Below are 23,353 nucleotides of genomic sequence, written 5' to 3'. Positions count from 1 at the left end.
GTTGGTTGGCCAGGGGCCAGGGCATTATATGGACCACAATATCTCAAAATTCTCATCTCCAGCTACAAATTAGAGGCATTTGGCAGTGTTCTTTCCCAAAAGAATCGTCCTTTTCCTCGCCTGAAAGGCATTCAAGCTAAACTTTGTGAATCAGTACCATATACTCAAATGTTACTCACCTAAAAAAAATCTATTGGACTTTCAGAATAATCCACATGAAATTGTTACACGAGAATTGTATTTGCATTTGGTAGCCTAAAAAGTTTATGAAAAAAAGTGTGTCATTTTATTTTATTTTTGGTGAAAGAAGGTGTGTCATTTTAAACGACACACCTTATATCTTTTTACTTTCACAAAGAGTAGGACCCATACTTTTTAAAAAAAAAAAAATCACTCATTCTCTCTCTCATGATTTATCTCTTTCTCTCACTTAAAATGACATAATTTTATGTCCTTTAAAATGATACACAGTTTCTTCAAAGTTTATTAGGTTGGCTGTTTTGGGCTTTAACTTTTGCATGGGAATTGCTATGAGTTCACATTCCAAATAAGGTCTAATGAAATGTCCATAACCTCAAACTCAATACAAATAAGTATAAACTCCATTAGCATGGTCATCATTTTCAATTTTCATGGCCAAAAAGGCCTTTGTTATCTAACGTGGATAGGCCCTTGCTTTAGCTTGCCTCTTTCTGTCTTTGATTAGTCCCACAGTTCAGATATTTTTCCATTAAGTGCTTTTTTTTTTCTTTCTAATCAACTAATTAGATTTCCCCCTTTTGCCATGTTCTATTTTGTCCTTGTTGAACTTGTGACATGTCCTTGTCCTTGGTATGATTCAGACAACAAACCACATAGAGTTGACAATAGTAGATATATATCAGCATTATGGTTAAGAAGTTAACGTTCCATAAATGATAAATCGCCCGTGAAGCGCACAACTGTCTAAAAATAATGCCACCGCAACAAGTGAAGGTACATACAATTTTTGTCGCTCCAAAACAAAGCAGGAGTCACTATAAGCACATGGCAATGGAGGCCCACAAAAATAAAAAATCTGTTTGAATTTAATTTGTATCAAGAAATTAAATCTTAACCCATTTCCAATTAAATTCCTAAGCACAAAAAATCAGAGATTCAAATTTACAAATGCCATTCTAATTAAAGACAAATCTTTTTGTTCTCATTTGAGTTAGGTGATTAATACAGTGAAATGCATACCTAGCAGAAAATGTGAAAAAAATAAGAAAGAAAGAAAGAATGGTGCTTGGAGGTTGGTTGATGAAGACTGATCAGACATTTCAGAAGAATCAACGGCAAGAGGTTTTCCATCACTGTTTAGAGTACAGGTTTGTGGATCAGAGCCATCAGTGCTCAACATTAAAGCACGAAGAACCCCAGAAACAGTGTGAATATAAGCTGTCCGATTCTTTGCTAGAAGCCATGTCAAGCCCATGAGTTCACAATCTTTGTTGTGTATCTTTTTAGTCCTATCTTCTGATTTGCTTGAATTTGAAGTCTTCTTTCTAATCTGCATAGAGGCAATATGTCAAGTCATGTTGCACTAAATAATTTTATCTCAATTTGCTATAGCAACACCTTTTCTGATTCGAATGCATGTATATTGACAAATCAACAGCAATAAGAGATGGAAAAATATATTAGAATACAGGTGATAAAAAAAATAACAGTTGATTTGTCTATTACTAGTTAAGAACTTTTCACATAACAAATCATGTGAAATCACACATGAGAGGATGGAGATATATTTCTTTAGCTTTTAATTTTGGGTTGGGTTAAGATTATCAAGTTCGTGAGTCAACTGGACATGCTTAGAACCCTAATTCTTTAATAAGGATATCAAATTGAAACGGCACAATAAATAGGTTTGGTGCATCAAAGCATGTTAAATTACATCTTGATTGGTGTAACATCAATTATTAGAAAAATAGTCAAAGCTGCACATCAATGCTAAGGACTATCAAAATGCATAGGAGAAATTTCAACGAACTAATTATTCGGTTTAGAGAGATGAGGTTGTGAAGATTTTAATAGTAAGACATTATGCATATGTTCAAAGGGTTTTATTAGTGTTATGTTACATGATTTAAGTGTTGTTTTCAACACACACAAAAATGGAGAGAGAAAGTGGAATGATAAGAGAAAAAAAAAACATGTGGACCCCACGTCTTTAATGTGTGTGTAGGAAGGTGATGTTATATCATGTTACATGATAAACATAAAACCCATGTTCAAACGCAACAGACAACATTTAGATCACCCTGAATGAATTCCAACATTTTTTAAATAATTATTCTAAGATTCTGAAACAAGCGACAGATTTTTTGCAAACTGCATACTATAAATCAGAAACAGGAACGATAAATCCAAATGTGGCTACAGATGTTGTCATCTAATGCCAATAACTATGAGTTAAGTAGGAAATGAGAATCAGACTTATGTCAGGCAGGCAAAAAGTGAATAACTTAGAAGAATCAGAGGGATATTAATCAGATCTTAGTTTTGCTTCTTTGCAGTCAATTTGCAAGGTAAGCATGTGACAGGAAAAAATAATGGATTAAAAGTACAACTATGCCAACAAACCATCATTTATGCCTGAGGCAAGCTAAGAACAAGAACACTAAAATTAACAAATTGAAGCCGTGTCTTATAAGTTAGAAGGTTAAAATTGTTTATGATGTCTTTTGCATTATAGAAATAAAACTTTTCTCGTAAGTAACAACTTGATTTACGCACGACAATATTGTAAAAGTCATCAAGCTTCTTGATCCAAACTTTACAAAGAGATTATTTTGCAACCAAGGATCTAAAATATTGTATTTATTTTGAAGATCAAGTGCTTAATCTTTTATAGGCACACACGATGTAGATTTTTTTGTAAGACCTCGGTTTGAAGACATTGGCGGGTCATTTGACTAAAGCCTATTTCACTAATTCTCAAGTGACTGAAGTGTTAGACTTCACTAATCCAAAGGCGCGTAAAGGATAGTGCCAAAACTGACAATATCCCAAGTAAAGGAAGGAAAAAGATAACTTTCCAATTACCAAGCATGAAGATTGAAGATTTCATGAAAAGAAACCTTGATTGATCAGTTTGATCTTCTTCAATTTTGAACAAGATCCATTTAATTCCAAATGAACAAGTACTAAGCAATGCCAAAGAAAAGAACAGCAAAACAAAATACATGGAGGAGAAAAAAAGGAGCATTTTTGTTGTTGAAAACTTACCAAATAGAGGCTATGTAAACACTTAGAGCACCCTTCCAGACCTGGAAATCCATTGACATTGGTGCTGCTACTCAAGCAATTTCTCTCCAACCTTTTCACACTTTCATCTCCAACAAGATTCCCACTTGGAGTAACTGAAAATGATTCAGGGCAGCTCAAAGGGTGCAACCTAATGCCACAGTAGCAATACACCGCATCACAAGTCTCATTTGGCTGGATAAGCTCAATTCCTCTCACTTTCAAAGCCTTTCCCAAGTCACTCACACAGGTTTCCGAATCATCTGGCAACAAGGGCATGTCATAGGATGTGGGATGGCCATGGCCTGGTGAACCATGTTCCACTCCAAGAGCAGTGGCAGAGTAAGCAGAGTACAGCCACGCAGCCAGCACAGGACAACATCGGCTACGGTGGAGCTCCTTATCAACACCATCTTTGTTGGAACTACATGCACTCTTTATTCCATCATAGTGCTCGTCTGAGAGGTTCAGAGGGCACCCTGCAGCATCATCTTGTTCGGGGAATGCAGGGATTGTTCCTGGTGAAGTTGGTTTTGGGATAATTGGCTGAACTGAAGCATCAGGGTCAGAGAGAGCCAGATAGCAAGGGAGGATAGTGAACAAGAACAAAAGGGTCTTGAAGAATGGCTCAACTGTTGTAGACAGTGTCAATGTCATAGTGTTTAAGAGAAGTCTTAGACTCTATGGTGAAGGGAAAAAGGGGAAGGGTGTGAAGTGGATGTGGTCTTGTTTCTCCAACCAAAAAGAAGAGAATATTGGTATGGCATGGGAAGGGTAGCCTCTGTAGGGGTGTTGTTGGGTCAGAACTCAAACCAAAGGGAAAGGGAAAGCAAAGTAAAGGGCAAAAAGGGTGGTGGGGTTGAGCAAAGTTTGGCACCATGCCACCTCGTTTAGATCTAAGCTTAATATGCTACCTCTATTATGTTTCTGGTAGGGATTAGCAAATAGTTTCATGATCAAATCATTCACTGAAGAAATGATTTTATATTAAATCTCTTTAACACATATTTTTACTATCATCATGTATAAACATAAGTATGCCACCAATGAATGTATATACATGACATTTTATCAGCACGGGGAGGTTTAGAGTTGAGAACAACAAAGAACTACCCATTGTTTAATTATTTCCAGCAGCAGATATTCTGATAGTCCTTCTCCTACTCTTTGTTTGAAGTCTTGTCTCTAATCATGGAAACGAATTATGTACCATCCTACCCATTTTCTTGTTGGTATCTTGGAGCTGGGGGCAAATTTTGGAATCTAATGTATGGATATTAGTGTTCTATTTTCCAAAGCCTTGACAACAACTTTTATTTCCTTGTGACCAATTATCCGAGAGGGACAAAGTTATACAATATACAGCTATGCATTATATGATACAATTTTTTCGTAAATAATACTTGAAACCAGTTAATAGGCAAGAACTAAATCAATTGGAACTCAAAGCCAAGGAAATAGGCTTTTTCTCTTCTTTTCCTTCCGGATATGTCTTGGAACAAAATTGTGGCTACGGGAGCATATTATTACATCACATGGCCTCATTTCGTATATTGTAAATTTTATTTTTGAAATAAATTTCGCCACGCTTTTGTCAATAAGGCCAACAATTTCTTTAAATTAAAAAAGTCAAGGCTGTCACTTTTTTCTATTTGCATTTTTTTTTTTTTAGATATTTCAATTGGTTCATCATTTCGAGACTAGTCCGACTCGTGGTGAATCTTAGGATTAAGACTTTAAACTTCTCTCAAATCCTATTTGCATCTTTGTAAATACTAAAAATGTAACAGGAAATTCCAGTTGCAAATTTCCATATATTCCTTTTGAACATTTTTTTTTTCGGTAAACATTCCTTTTGAACTTTATTATACCGATTTCAATGTAATTTTCAAACTACTCTTCTTTTTAGTGCATATCATACCTCTTACCTTTTATTATTTACTAATTTCTTAATATTTATATATCAACTTAATGTTAGTGTATTATAACTGTTTTAATTACGTCCATTTTTTAAAGAAAAATATTTATTATTTTAAAGGACACAATTTTATATTATTTTTAATAAAATTATGTTATTTTATTGCTTATTTGATGATTTTTTACATCATTTCTATTTCATAAAACTAGAAAGAGAGAGAAAATATAAAAATTGTTAAATATACACCAAAATGATATAGTTTTGTTAAAAATGATATAAAGTTATATCTTTTTAAAATGACAAATATTTTTTTCTTTCTTAAACATCATTTTTACGTCTTGCAGAAAAGTGTTTATAATCAATCGCCCGAACAAAAAAGTTTAGCGATTCCATTGAACTTTGAAAATTCTCAATTATATAGTAATAATCCTCATATCATAGTATGACATATGAAAGTCTTTGAGCTGTGTTCTTGCTAATTTAATCGTAACTTAGAAAATGAAATCTTGAGAATTTTCAACATTCATGAAAATATAAGGTTTAGACTGAATGGCTCTGTTTACAGGCTAATAATCACCTCTACCAATTTAGTACATTATTCGTTTGGGCTTCAATGTTTTACTTTTATGCCTTTTGAGTTTCTCTGATGTATAATTGTGTCCCCACCCACAACCTGTAAAATATACAAGCTTTGTAACTTTAAAAAGACGAAAGTGTTTTTGACTGTTCTCCACGGTACAAAGGCCCATTTCAGCCATTTCTTTATGAATAGAAATGTGCGCTTTTCCCCTCTATAATCACTATTCCAAATCCCAATTGCTGCGCAACCAAAAAGTGACAAAGAAAAGCCAGCTGTTGCCCTTAGATCGTTGTCGAATATCCATGTTGGACTTTGCCTTGAGCTTTTTGTTTCCATTCTTTTTTTTCTTTTTTCTTTTTTGTCTAGTTTCTGCCTCTAGAGAAGTCTCTTCTTATATAAGTTTAAATAATCTCTTATGATTTTATTTTGTTTTGTTTTGTCTTTTAGTTTGTTTGTGTTACCAATATCTTTAAAAAATGTTAGGAAATGGATTAAAAAAATATATGATACGGTCACTATGAAAAATTACAACCATACAAAAAATAAATTAATGGTAATGATTTTATAATTATCTTTTTTAATATTTTTTTCTCTTCTTTATCATTATTGATCCATCTTTGTATAATTATAATTCCTCGTGTTAGAGATATACCACGGTCACATTCTGAATTGTTGAGTTTTCTCTCTCAGCTCCTTCACTCTCTCTAGATTTTTATTTTTTTTCATTTTCTCCTGTGAAATTTTTTAGCACAAATACGTGGATCTGTGCATTATCCACCTTTTATGTCCAGTGGACTCCCGTGTAAGGGGGCATGTTAGATATATATAAAAAAAATCATTAATGTAGGCACCCAAGTTTTTGGGTTGAATTAAATTTTTACATGATATAAGAGCCATGTGTCACGGATTTAATCTGTCACTCTCTTTCTCTTGTGAAATTTCTTAGCACATATAGGTGAACTTGTGTATTGTACACTTTTCGCTATCAAAGGCTCGGAATCACGAGTTCGATCCTCACTATCCCAAATTTTTTTTGTGAAATTTCTTAGTACGGATTAGGGCTGTGCATGGGTGAGGTCGGGTCAGATTTTTGTGCCGACTCGACCTAACTTGGTTTTTATAGGTCAGGTATTTTGATCCGACCCGCTTTCATTTGATTCAAGTCAGGTCTGACTTGGTTGGAATTTTTTTGAACTAGTTCAGAACCGGGTCGGATCTGATGAAATGGGTTTGATTTGGTTTCTGAAGTGTGTCAAATTCGACCTGACCCGTTTTTGACTTGGTTTCAAAACATGTTTTTAATTTGATTTTTTTTGTAGTTATTGATTTATTTTTTAAACTCATGAAATTTCTACGTAGCAAACGACAAAAATTTCATCATAAAATTATTTTTTCATCGAAATACTTTTTGTCGAAAAGTGACGGAATTTTTTCTTTAATGAAAATTTTTACAAAAAAAAAAATTTTCTATCGAAATTTTCGACGAAATTTAGTTTCCGTCCAAAGTTTTGACGAAAATGATTTCCTCCATCAAAAGTTTTAAACGAAAAAAAAAATCCGTCAAAAATTTTGACAGAATGTTTTTCGTTCAAAATTTTGACGGAAATCGTTTTGAGGGAAATGTTTCATTCGAAACTTTCGACGAAATTTAGATTCTCTAAAGAATTTTGACAGAATATTTTTTCCGTCAAAATTTTTTATCGGATATTTTTGTTCAACATTTTTTGACAGAAATGTGTTCCGTTGAAAATTTTGATGGAAACATTTTTTATCAAAAAACTTGACAAAAATATTTAGTCGAAAAACTGACCCAAGTAAAAGTGGGTCAGTATTTAAACTGACCCAACCAAATGCTTCAACTGACCAAAGTTCAATTGGTCATTATTAAAACAAGTCAGGTCAAAATCTGACCCAAATAAAAGTGGGTTAGTATTTAAACCAATTAAAAAAAATAGATATTTGTGGGTCAGGTCAAGGTCAGATTGAGGGGAGGACAAGTGAACCAGTTTTTTTGCGCACCCCTACTACGAATAGGTGAGTCTGTACATTATCTATAGTCTAATAGACTCTCATAAATGGATGTGTTAGAAATATATAAAAAATCAATGTAACATCACCCACGACTTAAATTTTTTTTATTGATTTGGTTCTTTACACCTCACGTGACCATGTCAATTTTTTTAAGAGAAGACTATCCACTCCTAAGTAAAAAATAAAAGGGAAGAAGAAGAATTTTTCAACAGTAAAAACTATAAAGGGGTGCCTTCCACTGAATTCAACTTCATAAGGATGTAGGATTTGTAGGCTAGATTCTGTACAACGTGATATCTGCAGCAAAACCCCAATATTTAAGAATCTCCATGCTAAATCCACTAATGTTCGTGCGAAATTATTTGTTTTTTTCACTCTCTACAAACTTTGGGTTCTACGGCTGCACGGAGCAGCTGTACAAAACAGGTAAAAAATTTAGGATTTAGATGGAATAAAAATTAAAATGTGGGTTTAAATGGGAAGAAAATTTTCCTTTTTTGGAAAAAAAAAATGTACCGAAATGGGTACATGCGATGTATTGAAGAAATTTCCAGTTGGGTAGGTTTCGAGCTCCGAGCTGTAGGGAGGAGTCGCACGCTTTGTATTCAAAACCTGCTGATGAAACTAATGGTCCTGACTCTCTTTCTCATTATTAAACTTTTATTTCCTCATCCAGTTAGTGGTTTTGTCATGTGTTCCCCTTTACTTCATATTCAGCAAAAAAAGAAAAACTATTTTATATATTGGATCAAGGTGTTGTAATTACTAGTACTAGAATATGAATATGTCAACTTTTCCTCTATGATTTTTATTTTATTTTATTGTTTTGGAGTTGGGGGAGTGGTCTAAGCTGAGTTAAAAGTTTAGGTTCTCGACCCTTCTTGTTCAACACAAAAGCAAGGAATTAAACATATGTAGTTTTTGTAAGTTGGTGAGTGTGGTCACAGTTTTATCTTTCCTGTTTAGTTCTATGAATGATTGCAGCATCTCCAAGATAAGTAACATCAAGCATGATAAAAGAATTGATGCAATGTAAAGCTCTTTCCTGAATCTAATTTGTTTCAAAAGATGAAACGTATTTGTAGCGTGAAGAGTAACACGACATTGTAATGTTGGTTGGGCTGAAAGCCTGAAACCACTAAATCGGAGGGGAATATGGGTGTCCCTGTCAGACAATTCATCGTACCAAAAATTTTGTCTTCTTCATTGCTTCGGAAGCCAGCAGCTGAAGTGGTCTAGTTAGTGGCAATTTTAGCTATATTTGCTACTTTAGTCACATCATCGGCTATAACGGGGGGAACTGGTATAAGAGTAAGAACTATATAATCAACAGTGTCCAATGTATCGAAGATATCATAGGAGTGAGTTATTGCTTCCCATCGTATTTTTTCTTTTCCTTTTCTTACTTTTCAATGATGTACTTAAGTTGTTTGAAAAATGGTACCTGAATAATTTTCTTAACACCAACAAACATATACCACGTTGCTGTGGTTGTTAGCACAAGTTGACCCCAAGAAGAGAGATCTTGAGAACACCTTACATCCCAACCCCCACATTAGCATTCCATTGACAAACTCTTCAGCAATGTTAATGATAACTTTAAGTGAATGAGTGTCAATTAAATCAACTACCAAATTTGTGTTCAAAGAGAAGTATTCGGTTGATAAATACAATGCATGTGACTTCTTTTTTCACTGCCATAATAGTATAATCATCCTTGATTTTTCAAATTAGCAATAATGAGGCCTTTAGCATCTTTTAATCATTTCTAGTTGCACTACTTGTCTATCTTTTATTTATAAATTTGTTTCTGCTATAGTGGAATGCTATTGTGATTCATCTTTTTATATGTATATATAAAAGGGGGAACAAAAAATCCCTTGACTTTTTCATTCTCAACTATATTTATGTCTTTGCACGACATCTTTTGGGAAATCATGAGCATGATATCTTTTAAGAAAGATTGATACAATAAATTTTTTAGTGAGACTAATTATGAACCCAGTAATCATTCGTCAATGAAATGAAAATTTGATCTATAAAAACAATTCAATTATTTTGTCCTGTTTTGAGTATTTTTGTGAAAGAGAATGCTCTATCCTTCTAACACATGCTCCTAACTAATTACTTTAAATAGAAGGGACTCTACACTGGTTGTTTCGGTATTACTTTCATGTATTGTGTTTGCCTTTTGATTTTTCTTTTATTTTTCCCCTTATAATTAGTAGTTTCTTTATACTCCATTATGACAAGTTGTTTTTGACTTTTCACCATACAGATATAAGAGAGATCAGAAAACCTATTGTTTCAGTATTTCTTACAGTCCCTGGACAAAGAAATCTAAAGATAAGTTCCCATAAGCATCCACAGGCTTCAAACCAAAAGCTGTCATCGTTAAAATGATATACCTCTGTTTAAAGATTGTAGTTAGATTCTCAAGCCCAACTACTATTATAGATCCCTCTCCTTCCTGCATGCTCTCTTTTTGTCCCTTACAAAATTCTCGTGTAGATAAATAAACTTGTAAGTGACAAAATAACAGGATAGGAGCAATGCATAGTGAATGTGGTGATCTAATAAGGTTGGAAAAAAAACTAATGTGTATGTAAATTGTTAAATAATAAGTCCTTTGTTCCATCTGACAAGAACAAAAGAATTCTGGAGAAAAGGCTACTTTTTATGCCATCACAAAACTCTTGAAATGTTAAGGAGAAATTTGATTGAAGATTCCGCACATTGGTGAGGGCTAACGAAGGCTAACCCAAGTATTAGAATTCTGGCTGATCAGCAAGTTAAACTTTAAGGAGGATGTACAGGGATATGATTTATAACCTGCTCATTACTGCCTATGCATTATTAGATGTTATAGAAACCTTACAGAATGTTGTTTCATTTAGATTGTAGGTAACAAAAGATTGTATGCATGAGCCATCCAGAGAAAAAGGTGGCAAACGAAGACAATAAAATGCTTTAACAATATCTATGTTTGCATGAGTTAAAAATGGCTCTGTACAAGTTGTAGAAGCATAGACTACATGAACATTTTACAAATACAAAGCCATAAGCTTCCGATGGCTTTATGTTCTTAACTGGTAGTTCTTACCGTTCTAGACAGACTTCTTCCAAGGAATAATAATCAAATCATATTATCGATTTTTTATTAGTTTTCAAGGTTCTTAGATAGAAATAAGTAATAATCAATTTAAAGTATTCTGAAGAAGGAAGACAAGTTTATGATTAGATAGCTAAAACACACACTATATACGTACATACTTTAAAACATAGGCTATGGCAATGAGTTATGAGAGTAATGTATATTTCACTCCGTATGACCATTGACCAACTTAACTTTCCTTCAACTCCATAAGTAAACTTGTTAAGAACCTTGAAGTCACCACCCCAAAAGCTAGCTCTAAGGGTGGGAATGCCCAAGACCTTATAAACTCCACATTAGTTGCACATACAACCAATGTGGGACTCTATATCTCAACACGCCCCCTCACGCAAGAGCCCTCTTGGCTTGAAGCGTAGATTATGCAACAGGCCCAATCTTTGGTTTACCTTTTTTGTGCTTCCACTTTAAAGTGGGGGTGGTGAGGATCGAAGCTCAAGCTCTGATACCATGTTAAGAACCTTGAGGTCACCACCCCAAAAGCTAGCTCTAAGGGTGGGAGTGCCCAAGACCTTATAAACTCCACATTAGTTGCACATACAACCAATGTGGGACTCTATATCTCAACAAAACTCTTAGGAGCTTTACATATCCTGTATAAAACTCCCAAGAATTAATTAACACTACCATGTAAGATACAAAACTGATTATATTTGGAACTTTGTAACATCAGTAACCTAATTGTACCAGAAAGTTTAGCAAGAGACTTAACAGGAAGGAAAATCTTCAGGGGGAGGAAGCAAGCACTCAGATTCTGTTGGACCATCTTTCACAATGAAAGCCATGGCAAGACACCAAGATGTATGCTCCTCAAGATGGCAGTGTATAAACCACACTTATAATGACCCTAACTGGTAAATCTTAGTTAGAGATTTAATTTAAGGATTTAAATGTCATAATTAGATTCAGTGAGCGATTTCGAGTATTTTGACTGTATTCATGACTATGTTATGAACAGTGCGTTCTGCCGGAGAATTTACAGTTTTGTGAATTAACCGGTAGAGCTTAAATGAGCAAATTAATTTTAGGAACATAATTTGATAATTCTGACGACAAATATGACTTCAGAACGAAAAATTGTATAGTCTGGCACTTTCCGTGAAAATCTCGTGAATAGTGTTTCTACCGGGTATTTTGTACTGCTGTTTAAGCAACCGGTAGAGCCCAGAAACAAATAATTGATGAAATAAGAATAAGAAAGTCCAATATATGCCAAGCAAGTCAATATAGGCCCAAGAAAATGATAATTTTATAAGTTTAAGTTTCATAAGTAAATGAAGTACAATTAGGGATTCACAGTGCATTTCGTCAAAAACGGTGCAAAAATCATACTGTGAATTATGAATATTGTTTTGTAAGAATTAAAAAGTAATATAAATGATTTTAGAAAAATAAAAATATGTTTGTAGCATTGAGTTAGTTCCGGGTCAGTTTAAGTGAAAATACGCGAAAGAAAAACATCTGTTAAAAAGTCACATGTGGCTATAAAGCTTTGTCATTCAAGTGAATCACTATTCACACAACTAAAACTCCTTTCTCTCTCTTGCAAGCCGTGGAGTTCATCATGGAAGGGGGGGTTTAGGGCTTTATTTCTTTTTTTGATTTCTTCTTGAATATGCCACCAAATCCAATGACCCACCACATGAAATTGATTGGAAACCACTCAATGAGTCCATTCCACCTATCCATTTGAGCTATAGTTGAGTGTGTGAAGAGTTATTCCTCCTCTCATTTTCGAGTTACTATTCATTGGAGGAGAAAAAGTGAGTTCTTGATGGAGCTTGGCTTGGAGGTTGCTTTCTAGGCTTTGGGAAGTTGATTAGTGGTAAGAAACCTTTGTTTCCATGATGTTATTTTGATGGTTTGTGTCATAGAAATTGTGAGCATGTGTTGGTGTGAAATAAATTAGTTTAAAATTTGAATTGATGATGGATTGATGATGTGTTGGATATAGGAATGTGGAATAAGCATACGAACATGTAAAAAAAAATTGGAAAAAAAATCCCATGGTGACATACCCTAGATTTCGGCCTTGATAGGGTAATTAGGGGTGATGCACAAAGATTTATTGTATGTATTGGGAAGGTTTAATGTGCTTGAATAAGAGGAAATTTGATGAGTTAGTAAGAATGTTAAATTTGAAAGAAAATCCTTTGAAACATACCCTTGATGTTTCGGCCTTGAAGGATTTAAAGAGCTTGAGATTCTCAAAAATTAAATTGGAACTTGGTATATATATATATATATATATATATATATATATATATATATATATATATATATTATGTACGTGTAGTTGTTAAATTAAGTGAGGAAAATGTATTGTAAAAGAGAAGGATCCTTGGAAATTCCCTTAAAGGATTCAACATATAGGGTGTTTAGGGAAAGATGTTGTCATATTTTATTTTAATAAAATATGTGTGTTTCAAAGTATGAAAATGATAAGTCATGAAGTGAAATGGTTTGAAAAGAAATCATGGAAAAATATATTGATTTCCTGATTTTAGGCCCACGGTCCTTTAAAGTAAAATGCTATGATTTATGTTGGAAATTCGTAAGGGAATGGATGATTAAATTAAAGAACACCAACGGTTATAAAAAGGTCTAGACTTGTGTATTGGCATCGGATTGGCATAGGATTGGCAAAAATGCAAAGAAATGAAAAGAAGCAATAAAATGTGTGCCTTATGTGAAAGCTAGGCATGATGGCATTTTATTAATTGGTATTTGTGGATTCTTGCTCTAGGTGTACCTAGGGACTAAAAAGGAATCAGAATCTCTTGAAGATATATAAGTAACTTGTGCAACAAGTAAGGGTATTGGTAAAGCTTCAAGAGGTAAGCTCTATGTTTAAGGAGTCTTTTCCTGCTTGAGTGCTCCACCATGGTTAGTGAACTATGGTTGGACTGTATGACTGTGATTTAGATGCTTTGTATAGATGCATTCATATAGAGTTATTTGATAACATGATATGTTTTGCTCTGATATGACTTCTGTAATATGATTTCTGTAACAATCTCTAGCCATTGATTGTATAGTACCCGGACGTCCGCTTTGGGGTCCTCCCTCGGGACTGATGGTGTACGCCTCTGTTATGTATGGTTCCGCTTTGGGGTCCTCCCTCGGGAACACGTGCATTGATTTCTGCTTGGGGTCCTCCCTTGGGAATGACGACGCACGCCTCTGATATGATATGGATATATGCTCTGTTCTGTTATGATATCTGCTATATGTTGTATTTTTATACTCTGTATCTGACTTTCGTGCAGGAGTGAGCCAGGGGTATGGAGAATTCTCTATAAACCTGGAGCTTATGGAGATTTGTCATCTCACCCCTCGTTGGGGACATATTTTCAGGTGCCCAGATTCCCGGTGAGTCCTCACTAGGCAGGGACACGACACGTGGCTGAGGCAGTTGACAGATCGGATTTTGAGTGGCTGTAGGCTACTACCTTTTTGGAGTGTTTGATGTCTTTTAGTATTTCCGCATTTGATGGATCATGATATTGATCCTTTATTTTGTATGTGGCATGTATATGTTTTGTACATGTCTGTCACTTTGATGCATGTACATTTGGGTATTCAGGCACGTTATATGATGATGTATTATTCAGTTTATGATTTCTTATTGGATTGCATGCTGATTAGGATAGTAGCATGGAGCCATATTTTGCATGCGCCCATGGATGGGTATCTGATTATATTTGCATGAATGGTACTTATGGATTAATATGTTGTATAAACTGTTTATCAGTAAACGCTTCTGAGTGGGATTGGAAAATCCCTAGTTGTCCGATTTATAGAGGAAACTCTGCCCGATTTTCGTTTACGCCGAGTAAGAATTAAGTTAGAAAAAGAAAAAGTTAGCTCATATTTTCGTAAGTTAAGTCTTCCGCTGTTTCTGTTTATATCATGTGTATGTTAATTGAACCGGCTCGAGACGGGGATGTTACAACACTCCAGGGTTATCTGCCTTAAACTGAATTGCAGCCCATCCCCCCTTTGGAACTCCCACTGTAGCTACACAACCCTTGGCTAGCAATATTATAATTTGCTGGGTCCTTGTTAACATTGTAGCTACCCAACCCTTGGCCAACAATGAAGAAGTTGTGACCATGTACATGAAGTGGATGGTTCTCCACATTAAGTGTTGAGATATATAAAAACCATTAATGTAACTTCACCCAAAAGCTTAAGCTGTTGGGTGAAGTTGAATTGGTTCTTTACATTAAGGAAACCAGTATCCTGCAGCACAATCTCCAAATTTATGCCATAAGGCAATGCTAAAAGTTTTGTACCAAATTCTGTGTTCATGTTTTCTTTTACTGGGTCCACACCAGTGTAGTTAAAAGATTTTGGAGGCTTCTACGGGAAATCAAGAGTATTCATTGGTATTGAGTTTCTTATAGTAAGAGTCTAATATTGAAATGAAAGGCCTGATAAAGGACTGGTTATTCATTGAAGCAAAGTATCTCTTACCATCATATCCCTTGCAGGTGGAGTTTGTTGGACAATCCTGAAGGTTAAGGCTTATAGTTATTATAACTCGCTTGTTAATCTGTTGAGCTACCTTGCAGGGAAATCGACAAGATGCAAGGCTTCTGAGTTTAACAGACAATTTTGTTGCAAAATTTGTATCTTCTATCTCAGGAAGGTTATGAATACCAAGATTAGTATGAACATAGAGTGGCTTGATTTTCTCAGTCCTTGTGTTTTTGTACCTCAAAAATCCAATTGTTGTGGAGTTATCAAAGGGAAAAACTGAGGTGCGATAAGGCCTAGCTGCCAAAACAAACATGCCTGAAGAATCAGGAATTTGATTCGCAGTGAGAAGAACATTGGTAGTCTGGCCAGGAGTAATCATGATTGTTGTGGTTATAAATGGTTTTGTATATGTTGCATCAATCTCAACAACGGTTAGGGTATGGTTAGCAACAGCAAAGTAAAGTTCGTCACTGAGAGCTGCATTAATGATTCTAAGCAAGTACGTTTTACTTCTCTCAACATTGTAGATGAAAGTATCTGCACACATGATGTGAGTCTAGCAGATGATGTTTTCTAACTTAAAAGAAGTAAGGAATTAATCATAAATGTGTGAAAATAGTCATTAAATGCAAGAAATATTGATTATTCCTTCTCAATCATGCTCTCACTCAAGTTATATGTTAAATAGCAGGAAACGCCGCAAAAAGGAGCAAAAACGGAGAAACCAAATTTCTCGCTGGCGCACGACGCACGGAGGTTGGCGCACGGGGCTCGATACCTGGCGCACGGGGCGCCAAATTGACGATTTGCTTCTGTTTCGTCCGCGCACGGCGCGCAGGAGGTGGCGCACGGTGCGCCAACCTGGCGACCGGCGCACGGAGCGCGGAACTGGCGCACGGCACTCCAGAGTTGGCGCTCGGGGCGCCGTTGACAGATTCAGCTTCTGTTCATGAACCGGTTTTTTAAAAACCGGTTCGGTTTATGAACTGATTTTTAAAAACTGGTTATTTTAAGTGTGGTTCGGTTCGATTCATGGTTCGGTTCAATTTTTTGATTATTTTGTTCATTCCTATTTATAATTATGTACTCCGAAAAGTACATAATTATAATATTAACTTGATATTATAGGTTTTGTCTTTAATAGTATTATAGGTTTTCAGTGGTGACACTATTGATATTAGCTTGCTTTCTACCCTCTTCTTCTTTGCTTACAAGTTAGAACCACCACCAGAAACTTTCAGTTTAATGTAAGACCAATTCTTTTTTTCCTACACATACATTTTACGGGAAAATAGTTTGTTCTTTTAAAGGACACAAGTTGTATTATTTTAACTGTTTACATAGTTATAATATTAAAATTGTACTTTTTTCACTTTTCATGTCAGCCAACAGGTTTTGAAGAAAGAGAAAAAAAGTATAATTTTAATATTATAACTATCTATTCTTCGGAATACATAGTTTATAAGCAGTTAAAATGACACAACTTGTATCCTTTATAGCACGTACTAATTTCCCATAAAATGTATGTGTAGGAGAAAAAGAATTAGTCTTACATTAAACTGAAAGTTTCCGGTGGTTGTTGTAAGCAAAGAAGAAGAGGGTAGAAAGCAAGCTACTATCAATAGTGTCACCACTGAAGCACTGACAACCTATAATGCTGTCCTAGACCCTCCATTATGTCCAACCCAAAGCTGACTTTAGGGGGTAGGCAACTTGCCAAACTTAAATGAATGGACAACTCTATATACACTTGGAGTTACTCCAACTTCTGATGCTTCTTTGAATATGATTTCTTCCTCAATTTATTCTTTTGTTGTTTTTATTGTTGAAGACAGGTTTTCTATCGCTAGAGGGGGTAGATAAATAACGGAAAAGGACAAAGGAACGTGATAAATGACTTGCCAGATTACAAGTTAACATATCAAGTGTTTGATTTCTAGCTACCATGGAGATACCCAGTTCAATTGCATCTGATCTCATTTCTCTCAATCTTAACTGTCTATAATTACAATGAGAAAAGATTGTCTATAAAGGTGTGATTTGTACGTATAGAGATGTGTGAAGGGTAGATTTAGAAGAGATAGAGAAGAGTTGAGAGATAAAGAGAAAGAGAAGGTAGGGTTTTGCGATCAAAACATCAGATGTCCTTTATTGATCTTTTCATGGGTTTTTATAGCAAAATAAAATAACAACCTAATGGCTTATAGTTTTGCCAGCTAATAACAACTTGAAGATAAAGATAAAATAAGAGTAATCTTGTCTAACAAACTAACAAACTGATAACTGCATGTGATTAATTAAATACTAAAATTAAAGACTTCTAACTAATAAAGCAATTAAATGTAATCCTTGAGGTGTGCTGGTTTCTTGATAACTCGTTTGGGCCTGCTATGATTTGGGCCCGCTACACTCCCTTGCCCATCAAGACCGAGATTGTCCTCAATCTCATAATCAGCCGTGTTGGGCCATTGAGTGGGCTCGGATCCGACGGTTGGTAGCTTTTTCTCAGCAACTTGAGCAGCGGTGGTAGCGGTCTCTTTTGAATGAGATGGATCAGGGTGACGTGGTTTAAGAGCATTGGTCGAAAATCCTACCAGTGGGCTGTGATTGGCTCGTACATGATGAGTCTTATCAATAATGGAGTCTTCCCCATGTGATGTGTTGGGCAGCGCGTTCTGACTTTGGGCAGTGGAGTGGGTGGAATCTTTAATGGCTTGTGAGTGGTTGGGGCCATTATTTTGGCAAAGAGAGCCGTTACTTACTTCATTAGGCTTGTGCAGACTTTTCGTGTGACTCACCCTTTCCTCATCTTTATTTTTTTCTCCCGAATGAGCTCCCCTTCTTGAGCTCTTTCTATAGTGGTAACGTCCTCTGGTCTTTGTTTGATTTCTGGGTTGCCTTGTGTCGGCTCTAGGGCCGTGACCTTGTCGTCATTCCATACTTGTATGTTTTCTTCATCTTCCCAAGTGGCAGCTTCTTGGGGAAGTTGAGTCCATTGCACCAGAAGTTTTTTTTTTTGGTTTGCCTTGACGCCAGATGGTTCTGGTTGCCAAGATTGCGCTCGGATTATGTTGTAGCTCACCTTGGTCTATGGCGAACGGAAATGTTGGGGCTGGTGTATCTTGGTGATGGTAGTACGGCCGTAGCAAGGAGATGTGGAACACGGGATGTAACCTGGCTTCTGGTGGCAGCTCTAAGCGGTACGCTACTGTTCCTATCTTTTCTAAAATTTTGTATGGTCCAAAGAACTTAGGAGCCAACTTCTGTGATGATCTGTGCCTCAGGGAGAGTTGACGATATGGTTGGAGACGTAGGAGTACTAACTCGCCTGGATGAAAGGTGAAGTCCTTTCTTTTCTTGTCAGCTTGTGTTTTCATAGTGTGTTTTGCCCGCTGTAAGTTCTCACGTAGACGTTTCATGATGTTGATTCTGTGGCTGAGTGTGGAGTCTACGGCTTCTATCGACGATATACCCATGGAGTATCGTAAGGAACAAGGTGGTGGCTTGCCATATGTGGCCGCAAATGGAGAGGTGCCGATGCTGCGGTTATGGGCCGTGTTATAGTGATATTCTGCTAAAGGTAGGTGCTTTAACCACTCTTTCTGGTTTTCGAACGTGTATGCTCTGAGATATTGTTCTAACGTTCGGTTGACTCTCTCTGTTTGTCCATCCGTATGTGGGTGGTATGCAGAACTGTAACGAAGGTGTGTTCCCTGGAGTTGAAATAAGGATTTCCAGAAGGCACTGACGAAGATGGGGTCGCGGTCACTGATGATGGACTTGGGTGGTCCATGTAACTTGCCCACGTTATCCCAGAAGACTTGTGCGACCTTGATAGCTGTGTATGAGCTCGGCAGTGGAATAAAATGAGCACATTTAGTTAAGCGATCGACCACGACTAGAATAACTGAGTTTCCCTGGACCGGTGGCAGATGCGTAATGAAGTCCATTGTTTGTTCGGACCATATTTCCTTTGGTGTTTCCAGTGGCTGTAACAATCCATACGGTGAGTGATTTACTGATTTTACTCTCTGGCATATTGTACAGTATTTAACAAACTCCTGAACATCTCCCCTCACTGTTTTCCATGTATAAAACGTACACACGCGGGATAGGGTGCGACGGACGCCGGCGTGTCCTCCTATGGGTGAAGAATGGAATTCTTGGAGTAGACTGGGGATCAGTGAAGACTTTTCGGGGATAAAAATGCGGCCTTTATGTAGCAATATACCGTTTTGTACTTCCCAGTTTCCCTTTTTTTCTTTGGATGACTGTAACTCCCCTATTATTTTTGTGGCATAGGCGTCCTGTTGTAATTCTTGCTGTAATACTGATAAGTATTTAGTGTGTGGGACGGAGAGGGCAGTGAGGTGCGGAGTTGGGGACCCAATATCCCCTTGAAGTTGTCTGGATAATCCATCCGCAGCTGCGTTAGTGATGCCCGATTTGAAAGTGATAGTATAATTATATCCCAACAATTTTGCCAGAAATTGTTGCTGTTCTGGTGTCTGTATCACTTGATTCATCAAGTGGTGCAAGCTCTTATGATCTGTTCGAATTACGAAACTGGATCCCAAGAGATATTGACGCCATTTGCTTACGGCTGAAGTAATTGCGAACATCTCTCGTATATATGTGGATTGACTTTGCATGCGGGGAGAGAGTTTCTTACTAAAATATGCCACTGTTTTTCTGTCTTGCAATAGCACCGCCCCTATACCTGTGCCTGATGCATCGGTTTCAATAATGAAAGGCTTTTTAAAATCAGGTAGAGTCAGAATCGGTGCTTCCGTAAGGCACTTTTTTAATTCCGTAAAAGCCTTGGTCGCCTCTTCAGTCCATTCGAATTTCCCTTTTGTGAGCAAATCAGTAATTGGAGAAGCAATTTTGGCATACCCTTTTATAAATTTCCTGTAGTAACCGGAAAGCCCTAGGAATGCGCGGACTTGAGTAATCGTCGTTGGTGTAGGCCATTCAGAAACTGCTATGACTTTGGCTGGGTCAGGTTGAACTCATTTCCCAAATACAATGTGTCCCAAGAAATGGATAGAGGTTGTGGCAAATGAACATTTAGACAATTTTGCATATAATTGATGCTTCCTCAAAATGTCTAGAACTTGGCATAGGTGTGTGACGTGTGTTTGTAATGTTGGGCTAAACACTAAGATGTCGTCAAAGAATATAACCACGAAACGTCTAAGGATTGAAGCAAATACCTCATTCATTGTTGCCTGGAATGTGGAGGGGACATTTGACAGCCCAAATGGTAACACCATGAATTCAAAGTGGCCGTGGTGTGTTCGGAATGCTGTTTTATAAATATCCTCCGGATGCATGCGAATTTGGTGGTAACCAGATCGGAGGTCAAGTTTTGAGAAAACAGTTGCACCGTGTAGTTCATCCAGCAGTTCGTCTACGGTTGGTATAGGAAATTGGTCTCTGACCGTGATCGCATTTAAGGCTCTGTAATCTACACAAAATCGCCACGTGCCATCTTTCTTTTTCACTAACAGTACCAGTGAACTGAATGGAGATTGGCTGGGACGAATGATTCCTGCCGATAACATTTCTTGGCATAATTTTTCAATTTCGCTTTTTTGGAAATGGGGGTAACGGTAGGGTCGAACTTGGACAGGTTTAGTGTTTGGTAGTAAGTTAATATGGTGGTTGTATGGGCGGTTGGGTGGTAGGGTATGGGGAATGGTAAACACATCCTTGTAAATGTTGAGTAATTTGTGAATGGCGGTTATGGGATGGTGGGGTAGTGTATCTGGTGCGGTTGGGTTGCTAGGAATGGGTGATGGTGTGTGGTTGAAACACATGAGGCAAGAAGTGTACGAATCGGTGACTAGGAGTTTATTCAATTTGGCCGATGATATGAGTATGGGATTGTCAGGACGGTGGCCTTGAAGTTGAATATTGTTGCCATTGTGGTCAAAGTTCATTGATAATTGGCTATAGTCGGTGAGAATGGGTCCCAGTGTACTCAGCCATTGAATGCCAAGAACAATATCTGCACCTTTTAATTCCAAGGAGTATAGGTCTAGAGTGAATGTGTGGGATTGCATAATTAGTGGGACAGCTTTGCAGATTGCCTTACATTGGAGTCCCTCACCGTTTCCTACCTGGACATTAAATGTATCCAAGGCTTGCAATGTCAGGCCTAAATAGGTAGCCATTTTATGGGTGATGAAATTCTGAGTGCTTCCCCCATCTATTAAGACTTGAACTGATTTCCCAAATATTGTTCCTGTTAAACGAAATGAACGTGGGGAGTAGTGACCAAAAAGAGCATTTAAACTGATCTCAGAAAAGGAATTAGAATTATTATCTGGAATAGAAGAATCAGGTGGTTCTTCTTGTGGCGGAGGAGTGTAGTCGTCTTCTGTGCCCTCGAAATATAGTAATGTAGCTTTTCCTTTGCATCGGTGACCAAACACATATTTCTCATCACAACTGTAACATAGGCCTTGTTCACGTTTGCGTTGTATCTCTTCGGGTGAAAGGCGCTTAATAGGAAGTGTAGGTGTGGTTAATGTAGTTTTGCTAGAAGGTGGTTGGTGGGCTGTAGTGTTCTGGGCGAAAGGGGAACGTGGGGTCCATTGGCGTTGGGTTTTGAGCCCTGTCGATGCATCTGTGTGGTTATCCTCGTAAATTTTTGCTAGTGAAAAGGCCGAGTGAACATCCTGTGGTTGTTGGATCAGGACCTGCCTCCTTATGTGTGGTTTAAGACCGGCAACAAAGAGTGCTCTTTTCAGTGTAGGGGAAAGGCCAGGTACTTTGCTTGCCGTGACTTCAAAACTGGCTTGGAAGTCGCTAACGGTGGCGTTTTGTTTGAGGTTTGCAAGACACACTGCCGGGTCTTCAAACTCTGAGGGGCCAAAACGTCTCTGTACGGCTATGACGAATGCGGCCCAATTAGGGATTAATCCATCGTTGAACAGGCCTTGGAACCATGAGTTGGCTGGTTTATCCAGGTTGAACGAAGCCAGCAGTACACGTTCCGCTTCGGGTATCTGATAAAATTCGAAATATCTGTTAGCACAAAAAATCCAATCAGTTGGATCACCTTCGGCAAATCTGGGAAATGTTATTTTCGTTGGTTGTGTGCGGTTAAGGCCGGGATTGTTTTGGTTTCTGAAGGGGCCTGCCCCTAGCACGCCTGGTCCGTTTGCTTGGTTCTCCAGGATCCTGTGGATGTCTTGCCTGAGTAATGCCAATTGTTGATTCTGTTGTGTTTGAGCTTCCTGTAACTTGTTTTGTGAGTCCTGTAGCGTCAAGTGTTGTTGTGTACGCACAGATTCTGCTGCTGCGAACTGTTGTTCCATTGTGTCTAGACGCTGATTCATGTCGCGCATACGTGTGTTATCCGCCATATGGGAGGGAGATCAGATGAAAGCACCAATGAAGGGTAGATTTAGAAGAGATAGAGAAGAGTTGAGAGATAAAGAGAAAGAGAAGGTAGGGTTTTGCGATCAAAACATCAGATGTCCTTTATTGATCTTTTCATGGGTTTTTATAGCAAAATAAAATAACAACCTAATGGCTTATAGTTTTGCCAGCTAATAACAACTTGAAGATAAAGATAAAATAAGAGTAATCTTGTCTAACAAACTAACAAACTGATAACTGCATGTGATTAATTAAAGGGATAGGATATTGTGACACCCAAGTTATGTTACACCCATGTGACACCCAGTCAATCTCACCGTTAGATCACTTATGTTGATCCAACGGTTATATTTATTTCTATCTTTGTATGGTCATGATTTCCCAAATTTAATATTTTATATTTATTTCTACCTTTGTATGGTTATGATTTCCCATATTTAATGCTTTCACTTTAAATTTGGGAAATCATGACCATACAAAGATGGAAATAAATATAACCGTTGGATCA

At 37.0% G+C, this 23,353-nt stretch overlaps 2 protein-coding genes and 1 pseudogene across 2 annotated transcripts; all 3 read right to left on the bottom strand.

Annotated features, from left to right (window-relative positions):
• Nucleotides 1-1,192: 1,192 nt before the first annotated feature.
• On the bottom strand, nt 1,193-4,024 carry LOC133303600 (uncharacterized GPI-anchored protein At4g28100-like). The gene is made up of 2 exons (XM_061503521.1): nt 3,250-4,024; nt 1,193-1,531 (listed from the first exon to the last, which is right to left on the bottom strand). Exons 1-2 carry the CDS (start codon nt 3,922-3,924, stop codon nt 1,193-1,195), a joined length of 1,014 nt encoding a protein of 337 aa, XP_061359505.1. The 5' UTR covers nt 3,925-4,024.
• A 7,651-nt stretch (nt 4,025-11,675) lies between these two features.
• Nucleotides 11,676-19,403, bottom strand: LOC133303599 (laccase-1-like; annotated as a pseudogene).
• A 1,062-nt stretch (nt 19,404-20,465) lies between these two features.
• On the bottom strand, nt 20,466-22,829 carry LOC133303598 (uncharacterized). The gene has a single exon (XM_061503520.1). It carries the CDS (start codon nt 22,827-22,829, stop codon nt 20,466-20,468), a length of 2,364 nt encoding a protein of 787 aa, XP_061359504.1.
• Nucleotides 22,830-23,353: the final 524 nt, after the last annotated feature.

The sequence above is a fragment of the Gastrolobium bilobum genome, unplaced genomic scaffold, assembly GCF_033153095.1.
Source record: "Gastrolobium bilobum isolate Gb01-03AN ecotype WA unplaced genomic scaffold, APGP_CSIRO_Gbil_v1 utg7684, whole genome shotgun sequence".
In the NCBI taxonomy this organism is placed as follows: domain Eukaryota; kingdom Viridiplantae; phylum Streptophyta; class Magnoliopsida; order Fabales; family Fabaceae; genus Gastrolobium; species Gastrolobium bilobum.
This window is presented reverse-complemented; position numbering and strand designations above follow the sequence as displayed.

Excerpts from the sequence above, each read along its gene's own strand:
- LOC133303600 (XM_061503521.1), bottom strand. The coding sequence starts at position 3,924 with ATGACATTGACACTGTCTACAACAGTTGAGCCATTCTTCAAGACCCTT. Across the intron at positions 1,532-3,249 it reads GTTTACATAGCCTCTATTTG|ATTAGAAAGAAGACTTCAAA; the intron begins GTAAGTTTTCAA and ends GCCTCTATGCAG.
- LOC133303598 (XM_061503520.1), bottom strand. The coding sequence starts at position 22,829 with ATGGCGGATAACACACGTATGCGCGACATGAATCAGCGTCTAGACACA.